This window comes from Hemitrygon akajei, chromosome 23 (genome assembly GCF_048418815.1).
Source record: "Hemitrygon akajei chromosome 23, sHemAka1.3, whole genome shotgun sequence".
NCBI classification, from domain to species: Eukaryota; Metazoa; Chordata; class Chondrichthyes; order Myliobatiformes; family Dasyatidae; genus Hemitrygon; species Hemitrygon akajei.
In genome coordinates this window covers 32,754,563-32,781,116 of record NC_133146.1, presented here as the reverse complement: position 1 = coordinate 32,781,116, position 26,554 = coordinate 32,754,563, and the positions used below count along the sequence as shown (strand labels likewise).

Below are 26,554 nucleotides of genomic sequence, written 5' to 3'. Positions count from 1 at the left end.
TTCGGCCTGAAGAATGCTGCACAGACATTCCAGCGGCTAATAGATGCGGGGGACGCGACCTGGACTTTGCGTTCATCTATTTGGACGACATCCTTATAGCAGAAGTTGTCGTCAGGAGCATCTGTCCCACCTCCGCCAGCTCTATTCACGCCTGAGTGATTTCGGCCTCATGATCAACTCGGCCAAATGCTAGTTCGGTCTTGATACCATCGACTTCCTGGGCCACAGGATTACCAAAGACGGGGCAACACCTCTGCTCGCCAAGGTAGACACGATCCGCCACTTTGCCCGGCCCAACATGGTCAAAGGCCTACAGGAGTTCGTTGGTATGGTGAACTTCTACCACCATTTCCTCCCCTCAGCAGCCCTTATCATGCGCCCTTTGTACACCCTGATGTCGGGTAAAGGCAAAGACATTACTTGGGACGAGGAGGGCGCGGCCACTTTCATTATGGCCAAGGAAGCCTTGGCAGATGCCGCGATGCTGGTGCACCCCAGAACGGATGTTCCGACCGCCCTCACGGTGGACGCATCCGACACAGCAGTCGGTGGGGTGCTGGAGCATCTCATCGAGGGGTGCTGGCAACACCTGGCGTTCTTCAGCAAGCTCCTACGACCACCCAAACTCAAGTACAGTGCTTTTGACCGGGAGCTGTTGGCACTGTATCTGGCAATCTGGCATTTCAGGTACTTCTTAGAAGGCAGGCCGTTCACCGCGTTCACGGACCACAAACCGTTGACCTTCGCGTTCACGAAGGTGTCCGATCCCTGGTCGGCTCGCCAGCAGTGACATCTGTCCTACATCTCCGAGTACACGACGGACATCCAGCATGTCTTGGGGAAGGACAACGTCATGGCGGACGCACTCTCCAGACCAGCTATCCAGGCCCTGTCCCTGGGGGTGGACTATGCAGCACTGGCGGAGGCACAGCAGGCAGACGACGAGATGCCCAGCTACAGGACCGCAGTCTCGGGTTTGCAGCTGCAGGACTTTCTCGTAGGCCCAGGTGAGAGGACCCTCCTGTGCGACGTGGCTACCGGCCAACCTCGCCCCATCGTCCCGGCAGCCTGGAGGCGGCGAGTTTTCGACTCCATACACGGTTTGGTGCACCCATCTATCAGGACAACCGTCCGGCTGGTCTCCCGCAAGTTCACGTGGCAAGGACTTCGCAAGCAGGTCAGTGAATGGGCCAGAACGTGCATGCAGCGCCAAACAGCCAAGGTGCAGCGGCACACTAAAGCCCCGCCGCAGCAGTTCGAACCCACCCACCGGAGGTTCGACCACATTCATGTGGATATCGTGGGCCCCCTACCAGTGTCCCGAGGAGCACGGTACCTCCTAACTATGGTAGACCGGTTCACAAGGTGGCCAGAGGCGGTCCCGCTCACCGACACATCTGCCGATTCCTGCGCCCGAGCACTGATCACAACCTGGGTAGCACGCTTCGGGGTACCGGCCCACATTACCTCCGACAGAGGCGCCCAGTTCACCTCCAGCCTGTGGTCGGCTGTGGCCAGCCTGTTGGGAACACAGCTACACCACACAACTGCCTACCACCCACAGTCGAACAGACTAGTGGAACGCTTCCACCATCACTTGAAGTCTGCTCTCATGGCCCGCCTGAGAGGACCTAACTGGGTGGATGAGCTTCCCTGGGCCCTGCTTGGAATTCGCACAGCGCCCAAAGAGGATCTGCACGCCTCGTCGGCCAAGTTGGTGTACGGCACACCCCTGGCCGTCCCAGGGGAGTTCATACCAGCCCCAAGGGGGCAAGAGGAAGAACCCGCAGTAGTCCTGGACAGACTACACGAAAGGCTCGGCAACCTGGCCCCCGTACCGACTTCACAGCACGGACGGACCCCGACCCATGTACCCAAAGACCTGCAGAACTGTAAGTTTGTGTTTGTACGAAGGGGCGGACACCGGGCACCGCTACAGCAGCCGTACGAGGGGCCATTCAAGGTGATCAGCAACAACGGGTCCACGTATGTTCTGGACATTGGGGGGAAAGAGGAGGTTTTCATGGTGGACTGACTCAAACCAGCCCACGTGGACTTGGCGCAGCCGGTGGAGGTTCAGGCACCGCAGCGCAGAGGCAGACCTCCCAAACAGAGGCTGATTCAGACTGTGGACATTGGGGGGTGTATCGCCGGTTCTGGGGGGGGGGGGGGGGGGCAGATTAAATGCCAGTGCTGCGAAGTTTGAATAAACTAGTCTCGAAACAACTTACCGACTGCGTGTCGTTATTTCAGCGCTGTGTGTAGCACATCGCTACAGAATAGCAATAGAGTTGCCAGGTGAAGGTTAAGTAAGGGATCTTGCAAAGAGGTGTGGGGAGGCTGCAATTTTCCTGATGCCCAGGGAACACATCATACTGGATAGACAACAACTTTGGAGCCTTGCTGAAGGAGTTCCCCTAGTTCTTGGTGTACTGTCTCATTGCCTCTATGAGCAAGTCGTTGATATTTGTACTTTACCTCTGAGGACGACTGAAATAGTCATCATCATTACATGCCGTGTAGTATGACGTGGGTGATCGTAGTCATGGCCATGATTGTTCTTGGCAAATTTTTCTACAGAACTGGTTTGCCTTCTTCTGGGCAGTGGCTTTACAATACGGGTGACCCCTGCCATCATCAATACTCTTCAGAGATTGTCTGCTCAGCACCAGTGGTTGCATAACCAGGACTTGTGATGTGCACCAGATGCTCATACAACCATCCACCACCTACTCCCATGGCTTCATGTGACCCTGATCGAGGGCGGTGGGGGGGGGGGGGGGGGAAGGGAGGGACTAAGCTGGTGTTACACCTTGCCGGGGTGACCAGCAAGCTAGTGGAGGGTAGGAGCACCTTACACCTCCTTTGGTAGAGACGTTTGGAAGAGATGTTCACAAACATAACAGCTTAGGAAATAATCTTTTCAGAATTTTAACAACACTTTAAGAAAAATAACTTCATAATTAACTTATTGATACATTAAACGCAATGATTTCCATAATAAAGTTGTACATTAACATTCAAGGCAGAAAATTCAACAGATGCATTATATTCTATCTGCCAACGGCTCCATGCAGAAACATCTAATAAAACGTTTCAAACCTGGTAACAATTTTCGTCTTGCCATAGCAGCAGCTCGATGGCTATCGTACTCCACAAAGGCAAAGCCCCTGTTTTTGGATTTGTCTGCTGCACTGGGGTAAACGATGACATCAACAACCCCCTCTGTAACCTTCTTCATTTCGGCCAGAATTTCGTCCCTTTGTTTTGTTTTTGGAATCCCACCAACGAACAAGCGGCAATTGTCAACACTTGCGCACACCCCCAAGAGACGACCGTTTCTGTGGGGGGAAGTCAGTAATATGAGTGAGTTGGGTTAAATAACCTTGGAATTTTCTTTCATGGGAAGATGATATTCAATCCAATATGCTTGAAAGAGAATTGAAATTAGCTGCACACCTATTTTTGGTTCCCCAGAGCATGCAAATTTTTCCTTTATAGCCATGCATACAATTCCCAGTTGAAAATTAACTCTAATATTCTTAATAAAAATATTAAAGTAAACTCTGATAACATGGCATCCACGTTAATGTTGCTGAGCTAGCAAACTTCGTCGGCATTTAGATGATAATCCTATTTCAGTGAATACAATGAGTTTTTCTTGCGTTAGTAGGGTTTTATTTCTTTTTTTTGTGTCACCATATTTTTCAATCCTTAATATTGTTTTTTTTTCTCATTTGAAACATTTGAAGTGTTACTTACTTCGATTTACTCGTTATTTTGGATAATAATAATAAAAAGATTTGAAAAGAAAAAAGTTTAAAGGGAGTACTAAATAGAGCTTTTCACTTCATCCCAACCCTCCCCCACCCACCTACCTCCCCCCTCACCTGGCTTCACCTATCACCTTCCAGCTTGTACTCCATCCCCTCCCTCATCTTCTAATACTGGCTTCTTTTCAGAACCAATGAAGTGTCTTGGCCTAAATCGTCAACTATTTATTCCTCTCCATAGATACTGCCTGACCCGCTGAGCCCTTCCAGCATTTTGTGTGTATTCCTCTGGATCTCCAACAACTGCAGAATCTCTTGTGTTTGCTCAATAGAACCTGTTGAGTTTCACCTTGCCACACGCCTGGCCCACAGTATAGACCCCACTCCTGGCCATGCATTCAGGGCATCAGAGTGAGCTAGATGCTGTACCCTTAGGATTTCCAAACAGTCAGATGCTGGATGATCAGTGTTTTATATATTGAATCTGTTTTTAACACCTCTTCAGACAGCACACAATAAACTGCTGTTCAGAAGAAAATGTGATTTTATTTTGTTTTAGTAATTTTTTTAAAAAATCTGTGTGCTCTGGCTAAAATGAGATCCAGAATAAAAATATAGATCATGCTAAACAAGATCCTGATTTCAACCTGCATCTTGCGTTTCAGCATCCACTAATGCTGATGGGCTCAAGGAGATACTTTATCTTCGGCTGGCATACGACCGACATATAAATGTTTTTGTACGTGATTGGATTCTGAAGATAACTGCAGCAAAAACCAATGTTTGTACAATTGAGGCAATAGAAGACATGCCCTGCAAAAGTAAATATTGGATTTTCGTCAACCTTATCTGGCTTGTGAGCCGGTTGGGTTACTTGCCAGTAGAGCGTGTAGTGAGTCGTACTGTGATATTTGTTCATCTTCTTTATTTTTACTTTATGGTACATGCTACAAAACTTCAGGAATCGTCGAGCAGTGAAGATGGAGTTACATAACTCTTGCACCCAATGAATTTTGATAAACAACACCTGTATGTCTCTTTTTTGTTAACTGACCTTATTTCATAATTATTGAGCTGTCTAATTGCGTCCTTGGCTTCCTGTCTACTGGTGAACAGAACGAAAGCATATCCTCTATTATTGCCATTAAAATCCATCATCATCCGTAATTCGTATATTTTTCCGATCTGAGGGAAGAAATCAGAAAACAATGAGAAAAAAAATCTAGCTTCTTAGCTCAGACAAGATAAACAAAAGAGAAAGAATAATGAGACGTCACAATTACTTGCATGAAACTGGCCATCAAAGATTATTTGGACATTTACCCAGTGGAACATTTGTGAGTTTAAATCTGCTCTTGTATGTTCTTCATTACAATTGTGACTACACTACTAAAGGCACTTCACTGGCTGAAAAGAGTTTTGAGAAGCCTTGACATCATGAAAGTTGAAAACTCTTTCTTTGGCCATAAACCAGATTAAATCTTAAAAGTGCTGTCATTATTGAGTTCAAGTAATTGCTTGTGCTGGTTTGTACAAGGCAGTGTCCAAAACACACACTGATCCATTCAAAGTTTGGTGAGGATTCTGTTATCGCTCTCATTGATGGGATTAGGATTGATACTCACAAGCTCACTCAGTCTCTTTATCTGGTTCTCTGATTCTAGATCATACAAGGAAACACAAATGTTCCCTTGTCACAGGTTAACTTTCTCAGTCTGAAGACTCCATGACTAACTAATGCCAAATTACGCTGGAGAAAACACCACAGTAAATGCCTGATTGTGTATATAAGAGGAAAGATAAATGGAGCAGCAACCATGGATAGAAAATAGCAAAAGCTCCCTGGAAAGCCATCAGTTACCATTAGTACAACCTCTTGTGTTTTAATTGGCATAGGTGGGCAGTGGGCACCCAATTTATAGAAAAACCGTAAAGATACTGCTTCTTTTTTCATAAGAGAAATTGGATTAATATTGAATTTATTGGATTCTATAACAACTCTTTTTAAGACCAATGCCAATAGACATCTGCCGCAGAAAAGAAAGCCAAACCTGATTAAAGTGAGCTTAAGTACCTTAAAATTGTGCCATTTTGTGCAAAATACTTAAAACTTCTATAATTGCATATTAATACTACATTAGCTTTGTAACTGGAAATTAATCGGATAGATCAATAATTGAACTCAGCCCTATAATATCAGTTTTCCATTTTTAGAGTTCAGTGTGTAAATTTAGTTTAGTCTCCATTACTGCATTTACCAGCCTGAATTAAAATTGAGTAAGAAACTCTACAAACAACTAAGAGCATTGGGGTGTCAAGTCCTGGACGAGAAGGAGTATTTGTTCAAAGGACAGTGATCTAAGACTAATTGTTGGGGTACTGTGCAATAAAGCAGGCATTGGATGTAGTGTCCCAAACTGGGAGATTCCCATTCCAAATACCCATTAGCAGTCTAAAGCTGTGGTCGTGGAACTCACTCAGAGAAAGCAACCAAGATATTGGAAAGAAAAACCTGAGCAGCAATTTTTTTATATTGGACACATTGATGGCAAATAAGATTTGAACAACTGCAAAATATTGTGCATTAGGTGAGTGAATAAGGGAGCGTAAACACAGTGATTTATTTGTTCAGTCGCTCACTATGTCCAATCAGTGAAGGCCATCAGTGAGCCAGAGGAAAGTTAAGTGTTTAAAGAATCTGGTCCTTGCTTTACCAAGTTACTGTGCTATCCAAGGCAGGTGTACAATGCACAGCTGGATGCACAAACAAGTTCACACATCATCAGTTTACAATTACACCTGGATTTCTGCTAACTAAGAAAAAGAGGAAAAGGAACGAATCTCCTAATGGCTGTTGATGACTATCTCAAGGAAAGCTGGTGGAAGCCTGAGAGAATGATACTGGAAAATAATGGGAAAACAAGGAAATCTTTAAATATCTACCTGAAACCCTAAAGAGATGAGTGATTGTCCTAATCTGTTTTGAATCCAGTCATAGAAGCTAGGGTTTCCTTTCATTGACAGGGTTCAACTTCAAAGAACTGTTCATAATCTGAACGGTTTGCAAGTAGGAAATGCTACAGTGAATGAGTTCCCACACGGCAGAAGATGCCTGCAGAAGTTGGTTATCCTGCAGGAGTGATAGTCCAGAGAAGCATTTTAAGTCTTGTTTTGCCACTCTTTATAACAAAGCTGATTTGAAAAAAAAAAGCCTCAAGCTAATAATATTGTTTTAAAAGATTTTATTGCAGATGAGGTTTTAAGTGCTATTGCTGGTTTTAAAAAGGACACCACTGCTGGCTTGGACACTCGTCTGTCGAATGGATTTGCAAAACAGACATCAGTGTGTTAACTGTGATGTATATTTCTTGGGTTCAATGTGGCAAAATTCCAGCTAGTGTCAAAGAACAGACACCTGCATCCCTACAGCAGCCAGCAAATGCACCCCGCCAGTGTCTGGAATGTTCGTTTGTATGTATAGGTTGCACGTAACCCAGGCTGGGGAGGACCTAAATATAGTTCATGTCAAAAGGGTAGAAGTTCATCATTGTTCCAGTGTACCAAATGCACAATGGTGTACCATATACAAACTGGCTTCCAAAATTCAGTTCCATACATATATGCTCCTTTAAACAAACTTGGTGCTTGTCATCCGCAAATGTTCCTCTTGTTCTGAGTTCCATAAGCTAATTTTTTGCTAATTATATTTAATACTCTAACAATCAGGTATAAATCGTTACTTTTTCCAAAACTGGTACAAGTTCATCTTCATAAAGGTCCCGTGGTATTTTCCCAATGAATATTTCGCAGCCTCTCTCAGGAGGTGGGCCTTCCCAGCCTGGAGGGGGACCTCCATATTTCCTCTGCCCATTTTCCTGTAATGAAAGAAAGGTAGGGTAGACATGGTTCATATCCTGTGAATTGAAAAGGTTTCTATAAATATTAAAATAAACTTGATTACAATAAGAGGAATTGATGAGCATTTTTTGGCTAGAAGATCAAATAATCTTCATGCTGTAACATACCATAAAGCTTGAGGGTAGAAATAAATTTACAAGTGAAAAGAATCTTATTCATTATTTTTTTTCTTTCTGAATTGCAATCCATTTTTATATTTTGATGTGATTTTTCTTTCATCTGAGTTTGATTAGTGTCTCTAAATAAACCATAGGATTATAGTTCCGATAATGAATTGTTAGCAATAAAATTCAATCTATTTTTCAAACTAGCTTGATCTATAATTGAGTCAGGAGTAAACTATTTTGGGAATCTAATTTTTTCTCCCCTTTTTTTCCTTTTTTTTTCTATTCTATACACCCCACCCAACCAAACTGACATTAATGCTTTAACCAACGCTCTGTTTCTGGTTCTAATAAAGTGCTTGTACACTTGATGCTGCCTCACTCTAACAAATATAAATTGAAAATAGATCGGATCTTGTCCTTGAAACTACTTCCACTCTTTCTTCGTGTTGTAAACAATAGATCTTCAAACTACTTGCTCACTTTGGTAGATTCAATAATAAAATCAAAATGATAATTTCAAAAAGATTTCTGTGGGTCATCGTTATTGTATAATTTATACTTCAGTCAGTCCTCTTCATCACATCTGTGTCAATTATTGCAAAGAAATATCATTCTTTAATGATATCCAACTGGCCAAAACAAGTACAAAGAACAATCTAGTTTGGCTCCAGCCTTTTTCTGATATCTATCTGCTCCTTCTCTCCGTGTCTGAGCTGCGGGTCTCACAGCCTGTGGTAACGGCTGCCCCCTACTGACAGTAAAGTGGCACAGCACGCTCGCTCAGCCGGCTGTTGCCAACGTGAACTGCGGACAACAAAGGCTTTGCTGTTATTACCTCAGTCACATGCATGTGGCAGTTTGACTCCCTAGCAGCCCACACGGGTCTGGAAAGTGTTCCAAAGTAGCCTGACGTAGCAGAAGGGTCTGGCCACACAAACGATCTTGATCTCTTGTGGCAGCTCAGAACAGACTGCCACAATATGAAGGCAGCAGCGTTACTGAACCGGTGAGGTGAAGCTGTTCAAGCATTTTTGTCAATTATACCTCAGATCTTAAAAAGTATTCAAAGGTGATCTTAAAAAGATTTTTTTTCTATCTCGGGAGACGGACAGAGACTACAGAAGTGAGGCAAAGCTACAGTGGACTGTATACATACTGCAGAGGAGGTGGTGCTTGCTGGCTTGAGGCAAATTAGAGTGGTTAACTCCCCAGGGCCTGTCGAGGTGTACCTTTGGACCCCGTGGGAGACTAGTGCAGCAATTATAAGGGCCCTAGCAGAGATACTTAAAACATCCTTAGCCACAAGTGAGGTGCCAGAGGATTAGACGATAACTGATGTTCTGTTGTTAAGAAGGGTTATAAAAATAAGCCAGGAAATTATAGGTTGATGAGCCTGACGTCAGTAGTGGGCAAGTTATTGAAAGATGTTTAGAGACTGAAGATATAAGTATTTGGATAGACGGGCTGATTAGAGATAGTCAACACAGCTACACGCATGGTAGATCATGACTAACCAATCTTATGGGGTTTTTCGAGGAAGTTACCAGGAAAGTTGATGAAGGCGAGGCAGTGGATGTTGTCCACGTGGACATTAGCAAGGCCTTTGAGGAGGTCCTGCATGGGTCGTTGGTCAAGAAGTTTCAGTCACTTGGCATTCAAGATGGATTAGACAGAAGCCAGAGAGCGATAATAGGTGGTTGCCTCTCTGACTGGAAGCCTGTGACTACTGTTGTGCAACAGGGACTGGTGCTGGGTCCATTGTTGTTTATCATCTATATCAACAATCTAGATAATAATGTAAATAGGATCTGCAAGTTTGCAGATGACTCCAAGTCTGGGGGTGTAGCAGACGGTGAGGAAAACTATAAAAGCCTGCAGCTGGATCTGGACCGGCTGAAAAAATGGGCTGAAAAATAACAGGTGGAATTTAATGCAGTCAAGTGTGAGGTCTTTGGGATGACAACCCAGGGCAGGACTTACACAGTGAGTAGCAGGGCACTGAGGAGTGTGGTAGAACAAAGGGATCTGAGAAGACAGATACATAATTCTTTGAAAGTGGCGTCACAGGAAGATAGGATTATAAAGAAAACACATGGCACATTGGCCTTCATAAATCAAGTACAGGAGTTGGGACTGTTATGTTGAAGTTGTATAATACCTAATTTGGAGTATTGTGTACAGTTTTCGTCACCTACATACAGTAAAGATATCAATAAGATTGAAGGAGTGCAGAGAAAATTTACAAGGATGTTGCCAGAGCCTGAGGACCTGAGCTATTGCGTAGGAGTGTAGAAGAATGAGGGGAGATTTGATAGAGGTATACAAAATTATGAAGGGGCACAGATAGGGTAAATGCAAGCAGGCTTCTTCCACTGAGGATGAGTGAGGTTATGGGTTAAGGGTGAAAGGTGAAATGTTTAAGGGAACATGAGGGGGAATTTCTTCACCCAGAGGGTGGTGAGAGTTGCCAGCAAAAGTGCTGGATGTAGGTTTGGTTTCAACACTTAAGAGAAATTTAGATAGGTACATGGATGGGATGGGTATGGTGAGCTGTGATCCATGCGCAGGTCAATGGGACTAGGAGATTATAGTTTGGCATGGACTCAATAGGCCAAATGGCCTGTTTCTGTACTGAAGTATTCTGTGGCTCTATGACATAGTTCTCCACTTTACCAAGATTAAGTCAAAACAAAGTAAGAGATTCTTCTTAGTTCATTCATTTGATCAAGATGTACTTCTGCTGAATAGCCTTCTTTGTTTATATTAACTTTTGTACTGGTGAATGTCAAAAATATGCTCATTAAGCAATGTTCTTCCTTACCTTTTTGCAAATAAAGAAAATGTGAAAATTCAATGCAAATCATAAATTTTCTATAAAGATCCTTCATTAGGAAGCTCAGTACAGTCCGCTGTGAAAAGTGTAAAAAAAAAATCAAACCACAGCCTCACTGCATAAGTCAGGTCGTGTGCCCTAAACGTAGTCGCTGGAGAAGAATGGCACCTGTAAGAGAGGCTACTGTGATGCCAACAGTCACTCTGAGAGAACTGCAGAAGTCAGTGGCTGCAACTGGAGATGAAGTTCATGGCTCCATAATCTCTAAGGCCTTGAACAAAAAAGGGTATTTATGGAAGAGTGGCAAGGAAGAAGCCCTGGCTATATATAAAAAAACATATCCTTACCTGTAAAGACTTTGCAAAGTATCACTTAGAAGATACTGCAAAGATGCGGAAAGAGGCCTTACCGTCAGATGAGACTTGGCTAGAACTTCTTGGCCTCAACACTAAGCGGTACATGTGGAATAAACCCAATATGTGCATCAGCCAGGCGACCCTATCCTTACTGTACAGTGGAGCTGGCATCACGCTATGGGGGATGCTTCTCAGCAGCTGAGTCTGGAAATCAGGTCAGGATTGATGGGAAGATGAATGCTACTAAAGACAGAGAGATCCTGGATAAAAACCTGTTTGCCTCTGCCAGAAAACAAACTAGGGAGGACATTTATCTTTCAGCAGGACAACGACCCAAAGCACACTGCCAGAGCAACCATGGAGAGGCTTTGAATGAAGAAAATTGATTCAATGTCCTTCAGTGTCCAGACCTTAACCTGACCAAACATCTCTGGCGAGACTTCAGAATTGTTGTCCACCACTGCTACCCAATTTGTAAGGAGGAATGGGCAAATCTTGTGCAGAGCTAAAAGAGACTACTAGCTGTTACAGACTGGCTGTTGCGAGAGCTAGTCCAACTAAGTACTGAACAAAGGGGGATGAATACTTTTGAATTGCTGACTTTTCAGTTTTCAAATTTTCAGTTATTCATGCTTTACAATTTACCCTGTGTTTTTGGGCTCTACTGTGGAAAAAGGAGCATGTGATTCACAAATAAAAATTATCAGTTAAATTCATCAAAATCCCTGGTTGTAATACTCATTTATGTGAACAAAGGGTTGGGGCTGAATACTTTTACAAGGCCCTGTACATTTAATAGCTAAGGCTTAAGTTTTTAAAAAAATTCAAGCACACATTTAAATGTCATTGTGTTTTATCTCTAAACTGTGCACTTTGTGGTTACATCGCCTTGACACAACACCCTTCCCACCAATGTGAACCGGGATTGCAGGTCTGATGTTTTGTGTTCTGTAGATCTGAAAAGTAGACTTGTGGTCTGTGCTTTCTGTCCACTAATCTGAATGCCTGTGATTCCCTGATTCATGCACATAACAGCAAACAAGAAGGAGCGGGTTATGTAACTGTAATCCAGTGGGATTAATCCTACCTCACTTTAGTTTGAAGAATACACCATAATACCAACCTGAAATTAATCAAAATATTGTCTTGTAAAATACTTAACTTCCTTAGAAATTCAAAAATAAGGAGTACTTATCAGTAACAGTACAATTCAACACTGGAAATGGTTCAGGTACTTAACTATCATCACCTATGTCTAAATCTTTAAAACCCCAGTGCAGAGAGATAGGTCTGTATATTTTTGTTAGACTTTAAGTCATGTGTAAGATGGACTCAAGACCAAAAGACATAGGAGCAGAATTAGGCCTTTCAGCTCATCAAGTCTGCTCCACCATTCCATCATGGCTGATCCTGGATTCCATTTAACCCCATACACCTGCCTTCTCGCCATAACCTATGATGCCCTGACTGATCAGGAAACTACCAACTTCCATCTTAAATATACCCACGGACTTGGCCTCCACCGCAGTCTGTGGCAGAGCATTCCACAGATTCACTACTCTCTGGTTAAAAAAAACTCCTCCTTACCTCTCTTCCAAATGGTTGCCCCTCAATTTTGAGGCTGTGCCCTCTAGTTCTGGATACCCTCATCATAGGAAACATCCTCTTCACATCCACCCTATCTAGTCCTTTCAACATTCAGTAGGTTTCAATGAGATTCCCCCCCCCCCCAGCATTCTTTTAAATTCCAGTGAGTACAGGCCCAAAGCTGCCAAATGCTCCTCATAAGTTAACCCCTTCATTCCTGGAATCATCCTTGTGAACCTCCTCTGACTCTCTCCAATGACAACACACCTTTTCGGAGATATGAGACAAAACTGTTGACAATACTCCAAGTGTGGCCTGACTAGTGTCTTATAAAGGCTCAGCATTATCTCCTTGCTTTTATATTCCATTCCCCTTGAAATAAATGCCAACATTGCATTTGTCTTCTTTACCACAGACTCAACCTGTAAATTAACCTTCTGTAGTCTTGCACAAAGACTCCTAAGTCCCTCTGCATCTCTGATGTTTGAACCCTCTCCCCATTTAGATAATAGTCTGCACGATTGTTCCTTTTGCCAAACTGCATTATCATATATTTCCCAACACTGTATTCCATCTGCCACGTTTTTGCCCATTCTTCTAATTTGTCTAAGTCCTGCAGCAATTGCATTGCTTCCTCAGCACTACCTACCTCTCCATCTATCTTTGTCTCATCCACAAACTTTGCCACAAAGCCATCAATTCTATTATCCAAATCACTGACAAACAATGTGAAAAGTAGCAATCCCATTACTGACCCCTGAGGAACACCACTAGTCACTGGGAGCCAACAAGAAAAGGTCACCTTTATTCTCACTCACTGCCTCCTGCCTGTCAGCCATCCCTCTGTCCATGTCAGTATCTTTCCTGCAATGCCACAGGAGTTTATCTTGTTAAACAGCCTCACATGTGGCACCTTATCAAGTGCTCTCTGAAAATCCAAGTAATGACATCCACTGCCACAAGTCATCACAAGTTTCCAGAGAAAGGGAAATTTGGCACTAATGTGCACTGGCTTCCACATAATGCCATTACACCGAGCAGACAGTAAAGAAGTGGTTTGGGAAAGAGGAACAATAACCTGGAACAGGGCAGTAAGAGACCAGGAGACATATGGGTTTTGTGGAGCTGGGAATGACATGACAAGAGGCAGCTAGCTGTGTTTGTATCTTACAATTCACTGAACTAACTAAGGAGGCATCTACAGTAATCATCACATCTGAAGGATACACAGTACATAATCCGGCCTTCACAAACAATGCACTTTAACCCACACAAGATTTTAACTATTCATTGTCTTCTAAAGATAGTTAATTTACATTTACTCATCACACACCACTTTATTCCTTGTCAGCAACATTACTTTTAAAGTGGAGATAATCGAGCTGCACAAGTTGTTTTAAATCAGCAACACTCAGTTATTCTTTCCTTCCCTCCTGTTCAGAGTCCTGTACAAAGAAGCAGGTGGACCGAATTTCTCCAACCACAGTAATGTAGCGGTTTGGCAATACTATCACAGCTCGGGTCATTCCGTAGTTCAGATCTGGCATTGTTTTGTAAGCAGTCTGTGTACATCCTCCCCGTGGATTACATACGTGTTCCCCAGATGCTCTAGTCTCATTCCACAGTCCAAAGATGCGCTGGGTAAATTAATTGGTCATTGTAAATTGTCCTGTAATTAGGTTAGGGTTAATAGGGGTCGCTGGGGCAGTGTGGCTCTAGGGGCCGCAGGAGCCTATGCAGTGCTGTATCGTTAAATAAATCAATCAAATGAATGCCACAAATGGCACTGTCCTACCTTGCCCTAAGTGGAGAAGCTGGGTGACAAGCTTCGGCAGCATGCGTTTATGGAACACTACAGTGATCAATCAGTTCCAAATATTAAGTTCATAGACAAACGTGCATTTCTGCAGCAAGTCACACCAGGTACCATACTGGTGAAGGCATTGTATACAGCACAACTTCAATTGGGTGGGATGCCAATATTCCATTGTCAACTAATCTTGTACAACTTGCAAAGAGTACTTTAAGGCTGTTCCAGTATTTCCAGCATTCTCAGTCCATTATATAATGATAACTGACCTTCCATGGAAATGCTCCTGCTGTTGATATTTATTTCTTGATTTTAAATAAAAAAACTAATCAAATTTCTAATGACATGTCAGTGATATTAAACCTGATTCTGATTCAAATACATTTCAATGCAATACTTCCAGGATACTCAACATCATCCTTATGCACTGTGTCGTATGACATCATCATTACATGCCCTGTCATATGACATCATCATTACATGCCATGTCATTTGACAGAGGCAACCATGGTCTTTCCATGACCATGATTGTTGTTGTTAAATTTTTCTACAGAAGTGGTTTGCCATTGCCTTCTTCTGGGCAGTGTCTTTACAAGACCAGTGACCCCTGCCATTATCAATACTCTTCAGAGATTGTCTGCCTGGTGTCAGTGGTCACATAACCAGGACGTGTGTACTCCCGTGGCTTCACGTGACCCTGATCGTGGGGTTAAGCAGGGGCTACACCTTTCCCGAAGGTGACCTGCAAATGAGCAGAGGAAAGGAGTGCCTTACACCTCCTTTGGTAGAGTTGTATCTCCACCCCACCAGGATACTAATGTGATGAATGAAATGGCTTCTCCCTTTTGCATGATACCCCTAACAGTCACAAACTCTCTTCTGGAATACTCAATACCAAATCAAATTTGACATCCTTCTCTAAATGCCTCTCATTACTAATCCATAATAGAAAATTAGTTAACAAAAAATACCAGTGTGATCTCTCTAGATTAAATTTGAGAGGAAAGCAAAATGATCTAGTAAAGCTGTTTAAAACATTAAACAGCGTGAATTGAATCTGTAATGTGGACACTTTATTAGAGCCGGCTCACTTTGAAATGAAGTCATAAACTGAGTGTAAATCTGAAATTAACCCCCAAACAGCCATTCATCCTGGACAACTGAAATAAGTATTTTTGTTAAATTTGTTGAGTGATGGGGAGAAAAGATAATGAACAGAGATGAAATACAGTCATCCAGGGTCTAACTGAAGTGGGATGTGATCTTCCTGTAGTCAAGTTCCCAAAAAACATGCGATGAATTGTTACTAGACCTTGGTTATGGTCACTACTTGGTGCAACAAAGTTCTCCCAGCTGCATGATGCAGCATCCAGACACCGGTCTCTGACTTTCTGCTGCCTAATGGAAGGAACAATATTTCGCCCTGTAGGAATTCCTCACACTTTGATGCTGTGTATATATTGGTATATTTGTTCAGAATGGTCACAGTAAGAACCTTATGTTCTTTAATTAAGGCTTCAGCTTTGTATATACAAAAAAGTGCATCAAAAATGATCAATGTAAGTATATATATATATATATATATATATATATATATAATAGGCAAAGATTTTTAAAACATTTTTGATTTAAGTAGAAACATAATCCATCTCAACATTAGCACATTTATGTAAGCTGACGTTTAACGGAAATATAAAAATACTAAAATACCTTATAATACCGATTATAGAGTATACCAGTTTGATCATTTGCATCATTTACAATTTATGTAGCAATCTGATACAAATCTTTTCTGAGAAATGATACATAATAATTTGTTAGTCAAGAGTATTCCTGACTCATAGACTTGTTAATAATGAACTTGCAACAAACCTTAAATCACAATTTTAAAGAATGTTACTTACATAAAATTGTATTGCAGCAAATAATTCCCATAATCAAAACACCAGGCAAGAATAGATTTGATATCCTATTCTCTACCTGGTTTAAAGAGAATAAAGTCAGTACAATGATTGTTGACCTGGTGTCTTGGAGCTCCTACCTGTACCAAGCTATATCCTGTGCGCTGAATCAATGTACGTAAACTTGCTTCTTTTACAGTTCCGGTTAATCCATCCCCGTTTTTTTGATTTGATTCCATTGTGTGTGATTATCAGCAAAATAAATCAGGATAATTAGAGGTGCTCACTGAAATCAAATCCAAATTTAACACGCATTTAATCAAAATTACATCAAAGTTTTGGCGCATTTTGTTAAAGCTCTAAGAAATTACTGCAACAATTGCTATTAAATTGCAACCGTACCTATATGTAACAGACAACACCTAAAGCATAGAATATAATACACCTTAGAGTGCTCCGCACAGAAACAGCCATTTAATCCACTTGATCTACACCAATCTTCTGTTTCACTGAGCTTTCTACATTTCTGCTTCATCTAAAGCTGTCAGCACATCTTTTCCTCTTCCCTCATGATTTTTGACTTCTCCCCAAAAATGTATGCTTCACACCTCAGATTTTCTCTGTGAACTAAGTTTCATTCAAGATAAGTTTCCTTCTGGATGTTTTTAAATAGGATTTATTAGTGATTGTTTTAAATTCACAGACCATAACAATATTGGTGGGAGGGGGTGCTGCTTGAATGAAAAACATTAGACTTTAACAAGATGTGTTCAATAAATATTACTGATCCACAGTTTAACAAAGACACTTATTGAACCATTGGGCATAAGGAAATCAAAGTAAGTGCAGTTATTGGCATTTACAAAACACAAAAAATTAACAGCTCAGTGGCATAATATTGTAGGAGATTTCAAGGCATCTTAGTTGACAATCAGATTTATAAAACTGGAATATTTTAAGTCACAAACACGGGAAAATCTGCAAACGCTGGAAATCCAAAGTAACACGCACAAAATGCTGCAGGAACTCAGCAGGCCAGGTAGCATCTATCGAAAAGAGTAAAACAGTCGACATATTGGGCCATGACCCTTCATCAGGACTGGAAAGAAAGAGGAGAGGTCAGAATAAGAATGTGGGGGAGGGAAGGAAGAAGTACAAGGCGGCAGGTGAAATGGGGAGGGAGGAGGGGGCGAAGTAAAGAGCTGGGAAGTTGATTGGTGAAAGAGATGAAGGAGTGGAGATGGGAGATTCTGATAGAACAGGATAGAAGACCATGAAAGAAAGGGAAGGAGGAGGAATGCCAGAGGGAGGTGATAGGTGATGGGCAGGTAAGCAGATAAGGTGAGAGAGGGGAACAGCAATGGGGAAAGGAGAAAGGGGAATGGTGAAGGAGACGGGGGGGATGGAGAACTGCAATTACCAGAAGTTAGAGAAATTGATGTTCATGCTATCAGGTTGGAGGCTACCCAGACGGAATACAAGGTGTTGTTCCTCCAGCCTGCGTGCGACCTCATCATAGTAGTACAGGAGACCATGGACAGTCATGCCGGACATTTTAGATCAGTTTTCTTAGTACTTTTCCCCTCATGCCACTTTATTTCTCTGCTCTGTTGCAACAGGGTGAAAAGCACTTTAAATACGATTCTGGTCAGGTTAGGCAATCACCATTTTTAGCCTGCTGTCATAGACCCTTTGCACCAGGCAACGCGACTCAAGCATTGAGGCTGGTTTTACACTGGATCATCATTTTTGATTTTTCCCTTTCATTGCCTCTGTATCAACACAAAATTTAGTATTAATTGGTTCAGGTGATTGGAGATTATATTGCACTATTACACTGAAAAATTTCCTAGACACAGAACAGATGAGCTACTGTTTGTAACATTCAGTCATACCTTCTGCGCTTCTCAGGAATGTCACAGACAACGCACCTGGAAGAGCTCAACATAGGGATGTCTGTTCATATTGCCTGCGCTAACCTAGCCTGTGGACAGTATAAAAATTAGATTCAGAGAGAGAATATAAAAATTAGATTCAAACTGCTGACCAGAAGTTTGATCCAGATGACTGATATCCTTCACAGAATGTACTTGGGACAGTCATGTATATTGCAACATGGAATTTAAGCTGTTTCCAGGATTTGATTATGGCAATGTATTCAGCACAAGTGACGGTATTTGTGTGTTCCCATCTTTCTATGTCAGGGCTTCCCAGCCTGGAGTCAATGGATCCCTCGGTGAACGATAGAGGTCAATAGCATAAAAAAGGTTGGGAACACCGATCTAAAAATCAACATTGGCTATCATAATCTTTATATTTCAATTATTCTTGTAGATTCTGTGGGAAATTCTTTTTAATTTAAGCCACTGTTATGTTAGTGGATTCAGGTTTGATGTCTCACTTTTTAATTTCTGTTTTTGCACTATTTATTTTAATATATATATAATTACTGTTAGGGTGTGTATGTATGTATGTATGTATGTATATATATATATATATACACCCTAACTGTAATTCACGTTTTCTCTATATTTATCATGTATTATGCTGCTTCCACAAAGTTAACAAATTTCACAATATATTCTGGTGATATTAAACCTGATTCAGATTCAATAAGTGATAATCTCAAGACTATAGAAATGGAATAGATGTGATCTGCTAAAGCAACAGCAAAGTGAGAAGATGCTAATGAAACCAACTGATATGAATGAACCATTTTTGATTGACTAATTTTGTTCTTCTAATTCTTAAGTAAATCAGGAAAACTATTTCCATTGGTCAGTAAGTTGATAACTAGAGAACGTAGTTGCAAAATTATAATTGTTAGTATTTGATATCTTGGGTCTGTATCTGCTTTAGAATTACAAAATTGCAACCAGTGCAGATATACATTTGAGAGGCAAATTGCACCAGATGATGTATTGATGTCATCACAGATGATGCTTGCCAGATTGATAATGTACTAATCAGTTTGTAACACTGATCACCGGATTTCCATCTTGAAGCTCAGTAGCCTGCCTAGTACTCTAAAAGGTTTTGATGACTTTGATGGCTTTCTTCAAGTTGCTATCCCTTCCTATCTTTCTTTTCTAGCCAGCCTAGTTGTGCATTTGCTTATCTTCTGGCAAACTGGCATCTAGTTCAACTATCCTTATTATTAAATCCTTTGTGCGGGCCACCAATCCCCAGTATCTTATCACTGACCAATCCTGCTCCGGTATTTCTTTTCAGACTGCACCTGGCATCACGCTGTGAGTTGGTGGGTGTGATTGTGAAACAGAGTGACGTTCCAGTTGAACATTAGTTCTGTGGTTAGGTATCCAAACCATAGAATACTCTTGGGTATCCAAGATGGAAATGTCAAGTCAAAGTAAATTTATTATCAAAATATATACACGTCACCATGTATAACCTTGAGATTTCACTTTCTTGCAGGCATTTATGGGAAAATAAAGAAATACAAATAAAGAAAAACTATAAATAACAAAGGTGACAAACAACCAATGTGTAAAAGAAGACAAATTGTGCAAATGATAAAAAATGTAAATGAAAAATACTGAGGACACAAATTGTAGAGTCCTTGAAAGTGAGTCTATAGGTCGTGGAGTTAGTTCAGCATTGAGTGAAGTTATTTACACTGGTTCAAGAGCCTGACGGTTATAGGGTAATACCGTCAGCTTCTGTGGATTTCTGAATCAGCTGCAGTGCTGCCTGGCATTGTGAACTTCAGTTCTGAATGTCGTTTGCACAATTTGTTTTTCTTTCCCCCTCTCTCTACACATCGGGTATTCGACGGCCTTCTTTTGTCTTTAATGGGCTCTATTGGGTTTCTTTGTTGCGTGGCTGCCTGTAAGAAGTCAAAGCTCAAGGTTGTATACAGTATACCTACTTTGATAATAAATGTACTTTGAATTATTTCTGAACCTGGTGGTATGGGACCTAAGGCTCCTGTACCTCCTGACTGATTGTAGTAGAAAGAAAAGGATGTGGGCTGGATCCTCAGGGGGTCCTTAATGACGAACGGTGCTTTCATGTGGCGGCACACCTTGCAAATGATCTGAATGATGGGGCGGGGGGGGCTTTGCCTTATGATAGACAGAGTTGTATCCACCACATTTTGTAGACTTCTTTGTTCCTGGGCATTGGAGTTTCCATACAAATGAATAGAAATTAAAACAAAAAGTCAAAAGTCTGATATAGGGTGAAATTGGCACAGGGGAAGGTATTTTTGTACCATCTGCACTTAAATCACAGATGAGTGTGGGTTCAGAAGGCAGTGGGATGGAAGGAAGCAGACCAGTCAGCTTCACCTTTTAGCAATTGCTGCACCCTGTAATAACCACAGCACACTGTTCCATGAAAATCAAAGAAAGTTCTAACGCTGAAAATCTGAAATGAAGCAGAAAATGCATGAAACACTCAGTAAGTCAGGCAGCATCTGTGGAAAGAGAATCAGGGTTAACGTTTCAGATTTGTCACTCCTCATCAGAGCAGGGAAAGAGAGATTTAAAATAAGATTAATTGCAGGAAAAAAAATGTCTGTAATAGGGTGAGATCAGATCAAAAGGGTAAATGGGGAAGTTTGATGGTGAGTGTGCTTTTATGCCAATTCCAAGTTAGGGCTTACTAATGGGAGAGCTGTGGGACATGCTCGTCAGGTCAAAGCAAATACTGACAATACTGGAGAAACTCAACATGTCAGTCAGCATCTGTGGAAAGAGAAGCAGTCAGTCATTTGGATCTGCAATCCTTTTTCAGAACCCAAGCTGTATAAATGGAGAGAGAGAAAATCTGAGCCAGTATCATAGGATGATGGGCAGAAATGGCCAGATCTAAGACAGATGGAGTGGAGAATCTACCAAAAGCTGGAGAATTTCATGTCGAGTTAGGAGTACTGCAGTATGCCCGGATGGAAGATAAGGTGTTGTTTCTCCACCTTGTGTCGGGCCTTGCTATAACATTGTTGGAGGCTGCAGGCAAAAGTGGGAGTGGGAGTAGGATGTTGAATTAGAGTGGCAAATGTCCTGAAACTCGGGTCACTCCTGCAGACTCCTGAAGGTTAACTTGCAGGTTGAGTCGGTGGTAAGAAAGGCAAATGCAATGCCAGTGTTCATTTCCAGGGAACTAGAATATAAAAACAAGGATGTAATGCAGATGCTTTATAAGATATTAGTCAGACCACATGGAGTATTCTAAGCAGTTTTGGACCCCTTATCCAAGAACGGATGTGCTGACATTGCAGAGGTTCCAGAAGAGGTTTGCAAAAATGATCCCAGGAATTTAAGAGTTAATGTATAACAAGTGTCCGATGGCTCTTGGCCTGCACTCACTGGAGTTTAGAAGAATAAGAGGCGATCTCATTGGAACCTACCTAATATTGAAAGGCCCAGATAGAGTGAACATGAAGAGGATGTTTCCAATAGTGTCAGAGTCTCGGACAGAGAGGTCAGCCTCAGAATAGAAGAATGTCCCTTTCTAACAGAGATGAGGGGGAATTTCTTTAGCCAGAGGGTGGTGAATCTGTTCAGTTCATTGCCTCAAATGGCTGTAGATACCAGGTCATTTGGTACGTTTAAAGCACAGGTTGATAGGTTCTCCATTAGTAAGTTCATCAAAGCATACGGGGAGAAGGCAAGAGAATGGGGATGAGAGGGAAACTAAATTATGATTGGATGGTGGAGCAGACATGATGGACTGGATGGCCAAATTCTTCTCACATGTCTTATGGTCTTATGCACTCAGTAAAGTCATCATTTAACCTGCATTTGGCATCGCCATTGTTAAGACCACATTGTATCACCTGGCTTCAGTGCAGTAGACAGGAAGAAGTGCAAGTACATTGTTGCTTCACCAAGTAAGATGGTTTACAGAGAAGTAAGATGTCAGATGTTATACATAGCTATTCTATGTGGGTCAGGGCATATAGCAGTGCCAGTCTCCTGCTTGTTAGCAGTGATATATGTCACCTTAACTGGCATGAAAGAGGAAAGTATTGTGGGGAACAGCATGTAATATATTTGCATCCAGTCTGTTGTATAGCTGGCATAAGAGCACACTGTCAGATGTAAGTGTGAGGTCTGCAGCAATCCTAAATTATGTGGGTATATTACAGCATACATATTCAATGTATGAGTCTTGGTGGATAGACAGTGGGGCAGGTGAGTGATGAGGATCCAATGAATGCAGTCTGATGAAAGGTCTCGGCCCGAAATGTCGACTGTTTATTCCCCTCCACAGATGACTTATTGAGCTCCTCCAGCGTTGTGTGTGTGTGTGTGTGTGTGTGTGTGTGTGTGTGTGTGTGTGTGTGTGTGTGTGTGTGTGTGTGTGTGTGTGTGTGTGTGTGTGTGTGTTTGCTCTGCATTTCCAGTATCCGCAGAATCTCTTGAGTTTATCAATGCATTTGACGGGACATGGCATACCTTGACCGATGTGAGAACTTCCGTAAACGATGGCATTGCCTCCAGGTTCTTGGTGTGTGGTTTCTGGCATTAATTGAGCTGTAATGGACCTCTTGCCCCACAACTCCATTAACCTGGGCTCAGTCCTGACCTGCCTGTGCGGAGTTTCTGTGCTCCTCCTCTAACCATGTGGGCTTCCTTCTGGCCCTTTCGACTTCCTTCCACATCAAGTTGGTTGGCTAAATGGCCACTCTAAATTGCCCCTAGCTGGGAGGCAAAAATGGGAACCAGGTAACTGAGGGAAAAATGAACTTCAGGGAAAATTAGTGGGAAATCTGTGAGCTGGCAAAGACTTGAAGTATTGAATCCTCCCCTTCAAATCATAAAGCAATATGAGCACATGAACATCTGCATGTTTGACAGAGGTTCACCTACAGATCCAAGTGTAAGCTTGTGCTTCACGTTTTCTCTTCTAAAAGTGGATCTATAAACACGAGATGCTGCAGATCTCACAGCAACACACACACAGAAATGCTGGAGGAACTCAGCAGGTCAGGCAGCATCTATGCAGGAGAACAAACAGTCGACATTCCGGACGGACACCCTTCATCAGGATTGGAAAATAAAGGGGGAAGAAGGTGAGGGGAGGGGAAGGAGTACAAGCTGACAAGTGATAGGTGAATCTGGGCAAAGGGGAAAGCCAGGTGGGTAAGGGGGGGGGTATGAAGTAAGACTGGAAGGTGATAGGTGGATGAACGTAAACGGTGGAAGAGGGGGAATCTGATAGGAAAGCAGATCATACTATCCACTTATAGAAGGGCTCCTGGCACCTGAGTCAGCCCCCATGCACCTCCTCTTTAATTGAGCAGTCCCTATAATTGGTGCTAGTCTTGAGATGGGTGGGTGTCAGGCTAACTGTCCAGTAATTCTCCACCACAGTTAATGCTGCCAGTGAAATCCTCTGGGACTGGTTAATCACAGGCTGTGTCCTTATCTCTCTTAAGTGGGGCCAAGAGGGAGGCCTCAATAAACATGGAAACACCATCATTAGGAGAACAGAAGAGGAGCACAATTTTGTTTTATTCGGACACCTGGGTGCTTTACAAGACACTGTCCAGTCACAATCCAAGGGCAGGTAGGGTCTCCTTCCATACTGTAAAGCTTCACGTTTATCAGAAGACAGTTTGATAATAAGCAACCCAAATATAAAATTAATATAAATGTTAATCCTCTCCATGGATACTCCTGACCTGTTGAGTTCCTCTAGCATTTTGTGTGTGTTACTCAGGATTTCCAGCACCTGCAGAATCTCTTGTGAATATAAAATAATCGCCATCTAGACGTGGTTCTATTAAGTGACAGTTGAATGGTTTGATGATGTGGGTCTCCCTCATTTTTCACTGTGATTATTTTTTAAAAAATCAAGCTAATACCAAAACTCCGACGATCCTGAATAAACCACCAGGCCTTCTGTCAATGGTGGTAATTTCTTGCTTTGGTTTGCTGGGGCGGGAGGAATGATGTAACACACACAAAATGCTGGAGGGACTCAGCAGGCCGGGCACCGTCTATGGAAAAGGGGTTTCGGGCCGAAACGTTAACTGTTCACTCTCTTCCATGGACGGTGCCCGGCCTGCTGAGTCCCTCCAGCATTTTGTGTGTGTTGCTTTGGATTTCCAGCACCTGCGGACTTCACCGTGTTGGGAATGGTGTTAAACGTTTGCAGGTGTAAGGAAGGCAGAGTACAACAGGTCGCCGCCGTTAACGCGTCAGTTTCCCCGGGGCTCGGCGCCGCCGGCAAATCGCCCTCCGGACCTTTCCCAGAATTCGGTTTTTATCAATCTCCCGGTGACCACGCGATGCCAGACAGCACTGGGTGGTGGGGGTGATGTGGACGGGTGCGTTGGTCCCACCATCATGAATCAGGAACGTTCGCTTGTCAGGCGCTTGGAGCTCTCGCTGCCTTATCCTGTCTTCAGCTTTGAGAGAGCTCCCCCGAAAGAAGCCTGGTTACTGCCCGCGGGCACAAGATAACTATGACCCTGGTTGTTTGTCTTGCGCTGATCAATTGTAGTTTGTTTCAGACATGTTGACTCTGGCTTAACGCACATATGGTGGCCGTGGCCATTGTGTAACAGAGTTAAAGGGCACGCAGCTTGCAAGGAAATATCACATTTGCCCATAGAATTGATGTAATCTTAAAAAGGCAAAAAAAAAGTGGATTCAAAGGCGTTGATTTAAAAATGCTTTCTTGGTGCTTGGGGGTGTAATGCAACGGTCGCTAAACACTATCCTCTATCTGCAAGCATTTTCTTTTTCAAAACATATCAATGCCTACTAGTTCTGCTCCTCAGATTTTACTGGGTGCGCAAAACTTTTACCATCCCTAATCTGCCTGTCAATTCTAAACTTGGGTTTAGAAATTTTTTTAAAAATCCACAGTCACCAACAGCTTGCGATCCTGTTTTTACTTTTTTTTTTAAAAAAAGCATTTTAAACAATTCACTGCAGGTAACAACTTTAGCATACTGAATCGTCAACACGTAGAAAGGCTTTTTTTTACCTGAGCAATTTCAGAGATCAGCGCCCGGAAAAGTCCTCCTTGATTATGGGCGAGTCGGCGACGTGTCACCCGTGTAGTTTTGTAATCAACATATCTCAAATCCAAAGGTTCAGCTGGGCGACTGTTTAACAATTCACCCAGGTTAAACTTTAACTCGCTCTATCTCCGCACGCAGCAGCCTTTGCTCGGCTCGATTAGCAACTGGTGGTTACCGCAGCGTCTGCTGCCAGAGTTGGAGTAGGATTTTACACAAGAATGATATCTTTCAGTGGCTTATAACTACATTTAGGATTGTTTTAACGTTGATCCTCTGACTCCCGTGTCGTGTGGAGCACATCATGTGCTTTCATTGTTTTCTAAATCTCTTTCCCACTGCTGGTACATTTTCCCTTGATGGTGGAGACATCCGAAACCCACAGAATGCAAATCATAATGGACCACTCTTCCAAACATGTTTGCCATTAGGGATGTATTGCACCTCTCACGGCCATTGCTGACGCATGGGATGTGTGGTCCAGTCTGGGATGTTCGCCCTGTTCTGAGAGCAATGCGCCTAGGCCATTCAGAGTTTCTTGACGTGGGCAGGGAATGGAGCCATATGATGTTGGGGAGGCAGGAGGGATTCGTTTCTTTATGCACTTAATTACGAGATTCAATAGTCCAGCACAGCACCGTGCCCGGAAGGGCCTGGCCATGTGTTAATGTGGAACAGTACAGTGCTGTGTAGACTCTTCGAACCATGATGTTGTATAAACCTACCCTTCAATCAGTCTAACCTCTCCCACACACAGCTCATAACCATCCTTGTACCCACAGCTCTCTGTGTATAAAAGCCTACCTCTGACAGCTCCTGTAAACATCCCTCTGCTCATCTTAATTGGCTGTCCTCTGGTATTGGGCCTTGTCACTCCAGAGCCGTATTGTTCTTTGTTCTGGGGGTTACGATCCTAAAGTTATAGAGTAATAGAGCCTTCTTCTGGGCAGTGTCTGTACCAGACGGGTGAGCCCAGCCATTATCAATACTCTTCAGAGGCTGTCTCCCTGGCCTCAGTGGTTGCATAACCAGGACTTGTAAAACATACCGGCTGCTCATTTGACCATCCACCGCCTGTTCCCATGGCTTCATGTGACCCTGATCGGAGGTCTAAGCAGGTGCTGCACGTTGTCCAAGGATGATCTGTAGGCCTGTGAAGGGAAGGGGAGCCTTGCGCCTCCTTTGGTAGAGAGTAATGGAACAAGGAAACAGACCCTTGGCCCAACTCATCCATGCCGACCAGGACACCTTAAGATACAAGAGCAGAATTA

At 42.7% G+C, this 26,554-nt stretch overlaps 1 protein-coding gene across 9 annotated transcripts in view; it reads right to left on the bottom strand.

Moving 5' to 3' along the window:
• a1cf (apobec1 complementation factor) overlaps window positions 1-25,364 on the bottom strand; it is a 39,412-nt gene extending 14,048 nt beyond the window's left edge. For 8 of the 9 annotated variants that reach the window (XM_073027326.1, XM_073027328.1, XM_073027327.1 and 5 more), the window contains exons 1-5: window positions 25,250-25,364; window positions 16,426-16,571; window positions 7,514-7,648; window positions 4,828-4,958; window positions 3,103-3,341 (exon numbers count right to left, since the gene is read on the bottom strand). In XM_073027326.1, the coding sequence (XP_072883427.1) occupies window positions 3,103-3,341; window positions 4,828-4,958; window positions 7,514-7,648; window positions 16,426-16,524 (604 nt within the window). In that variant the 5' untranslated portion in view covers window positions 16,525-16,571; window positions 25,250-25,364. Of the gene's footprint in view, window positions 1-3,102; window positions 3,342-4,827; window positions 4,959-7,513; window positions 7,649-16,288; window positions 16,365-16,425; window positions 16,572-25,249 lie in introns of all 9 variants that reach the window. The other variant, XM_073027335.1, reaches the window with a different exon arrangement.
• Between the last annotated feature and the right edge of the window lie 1,190 nt (window positions 25,365-26,554).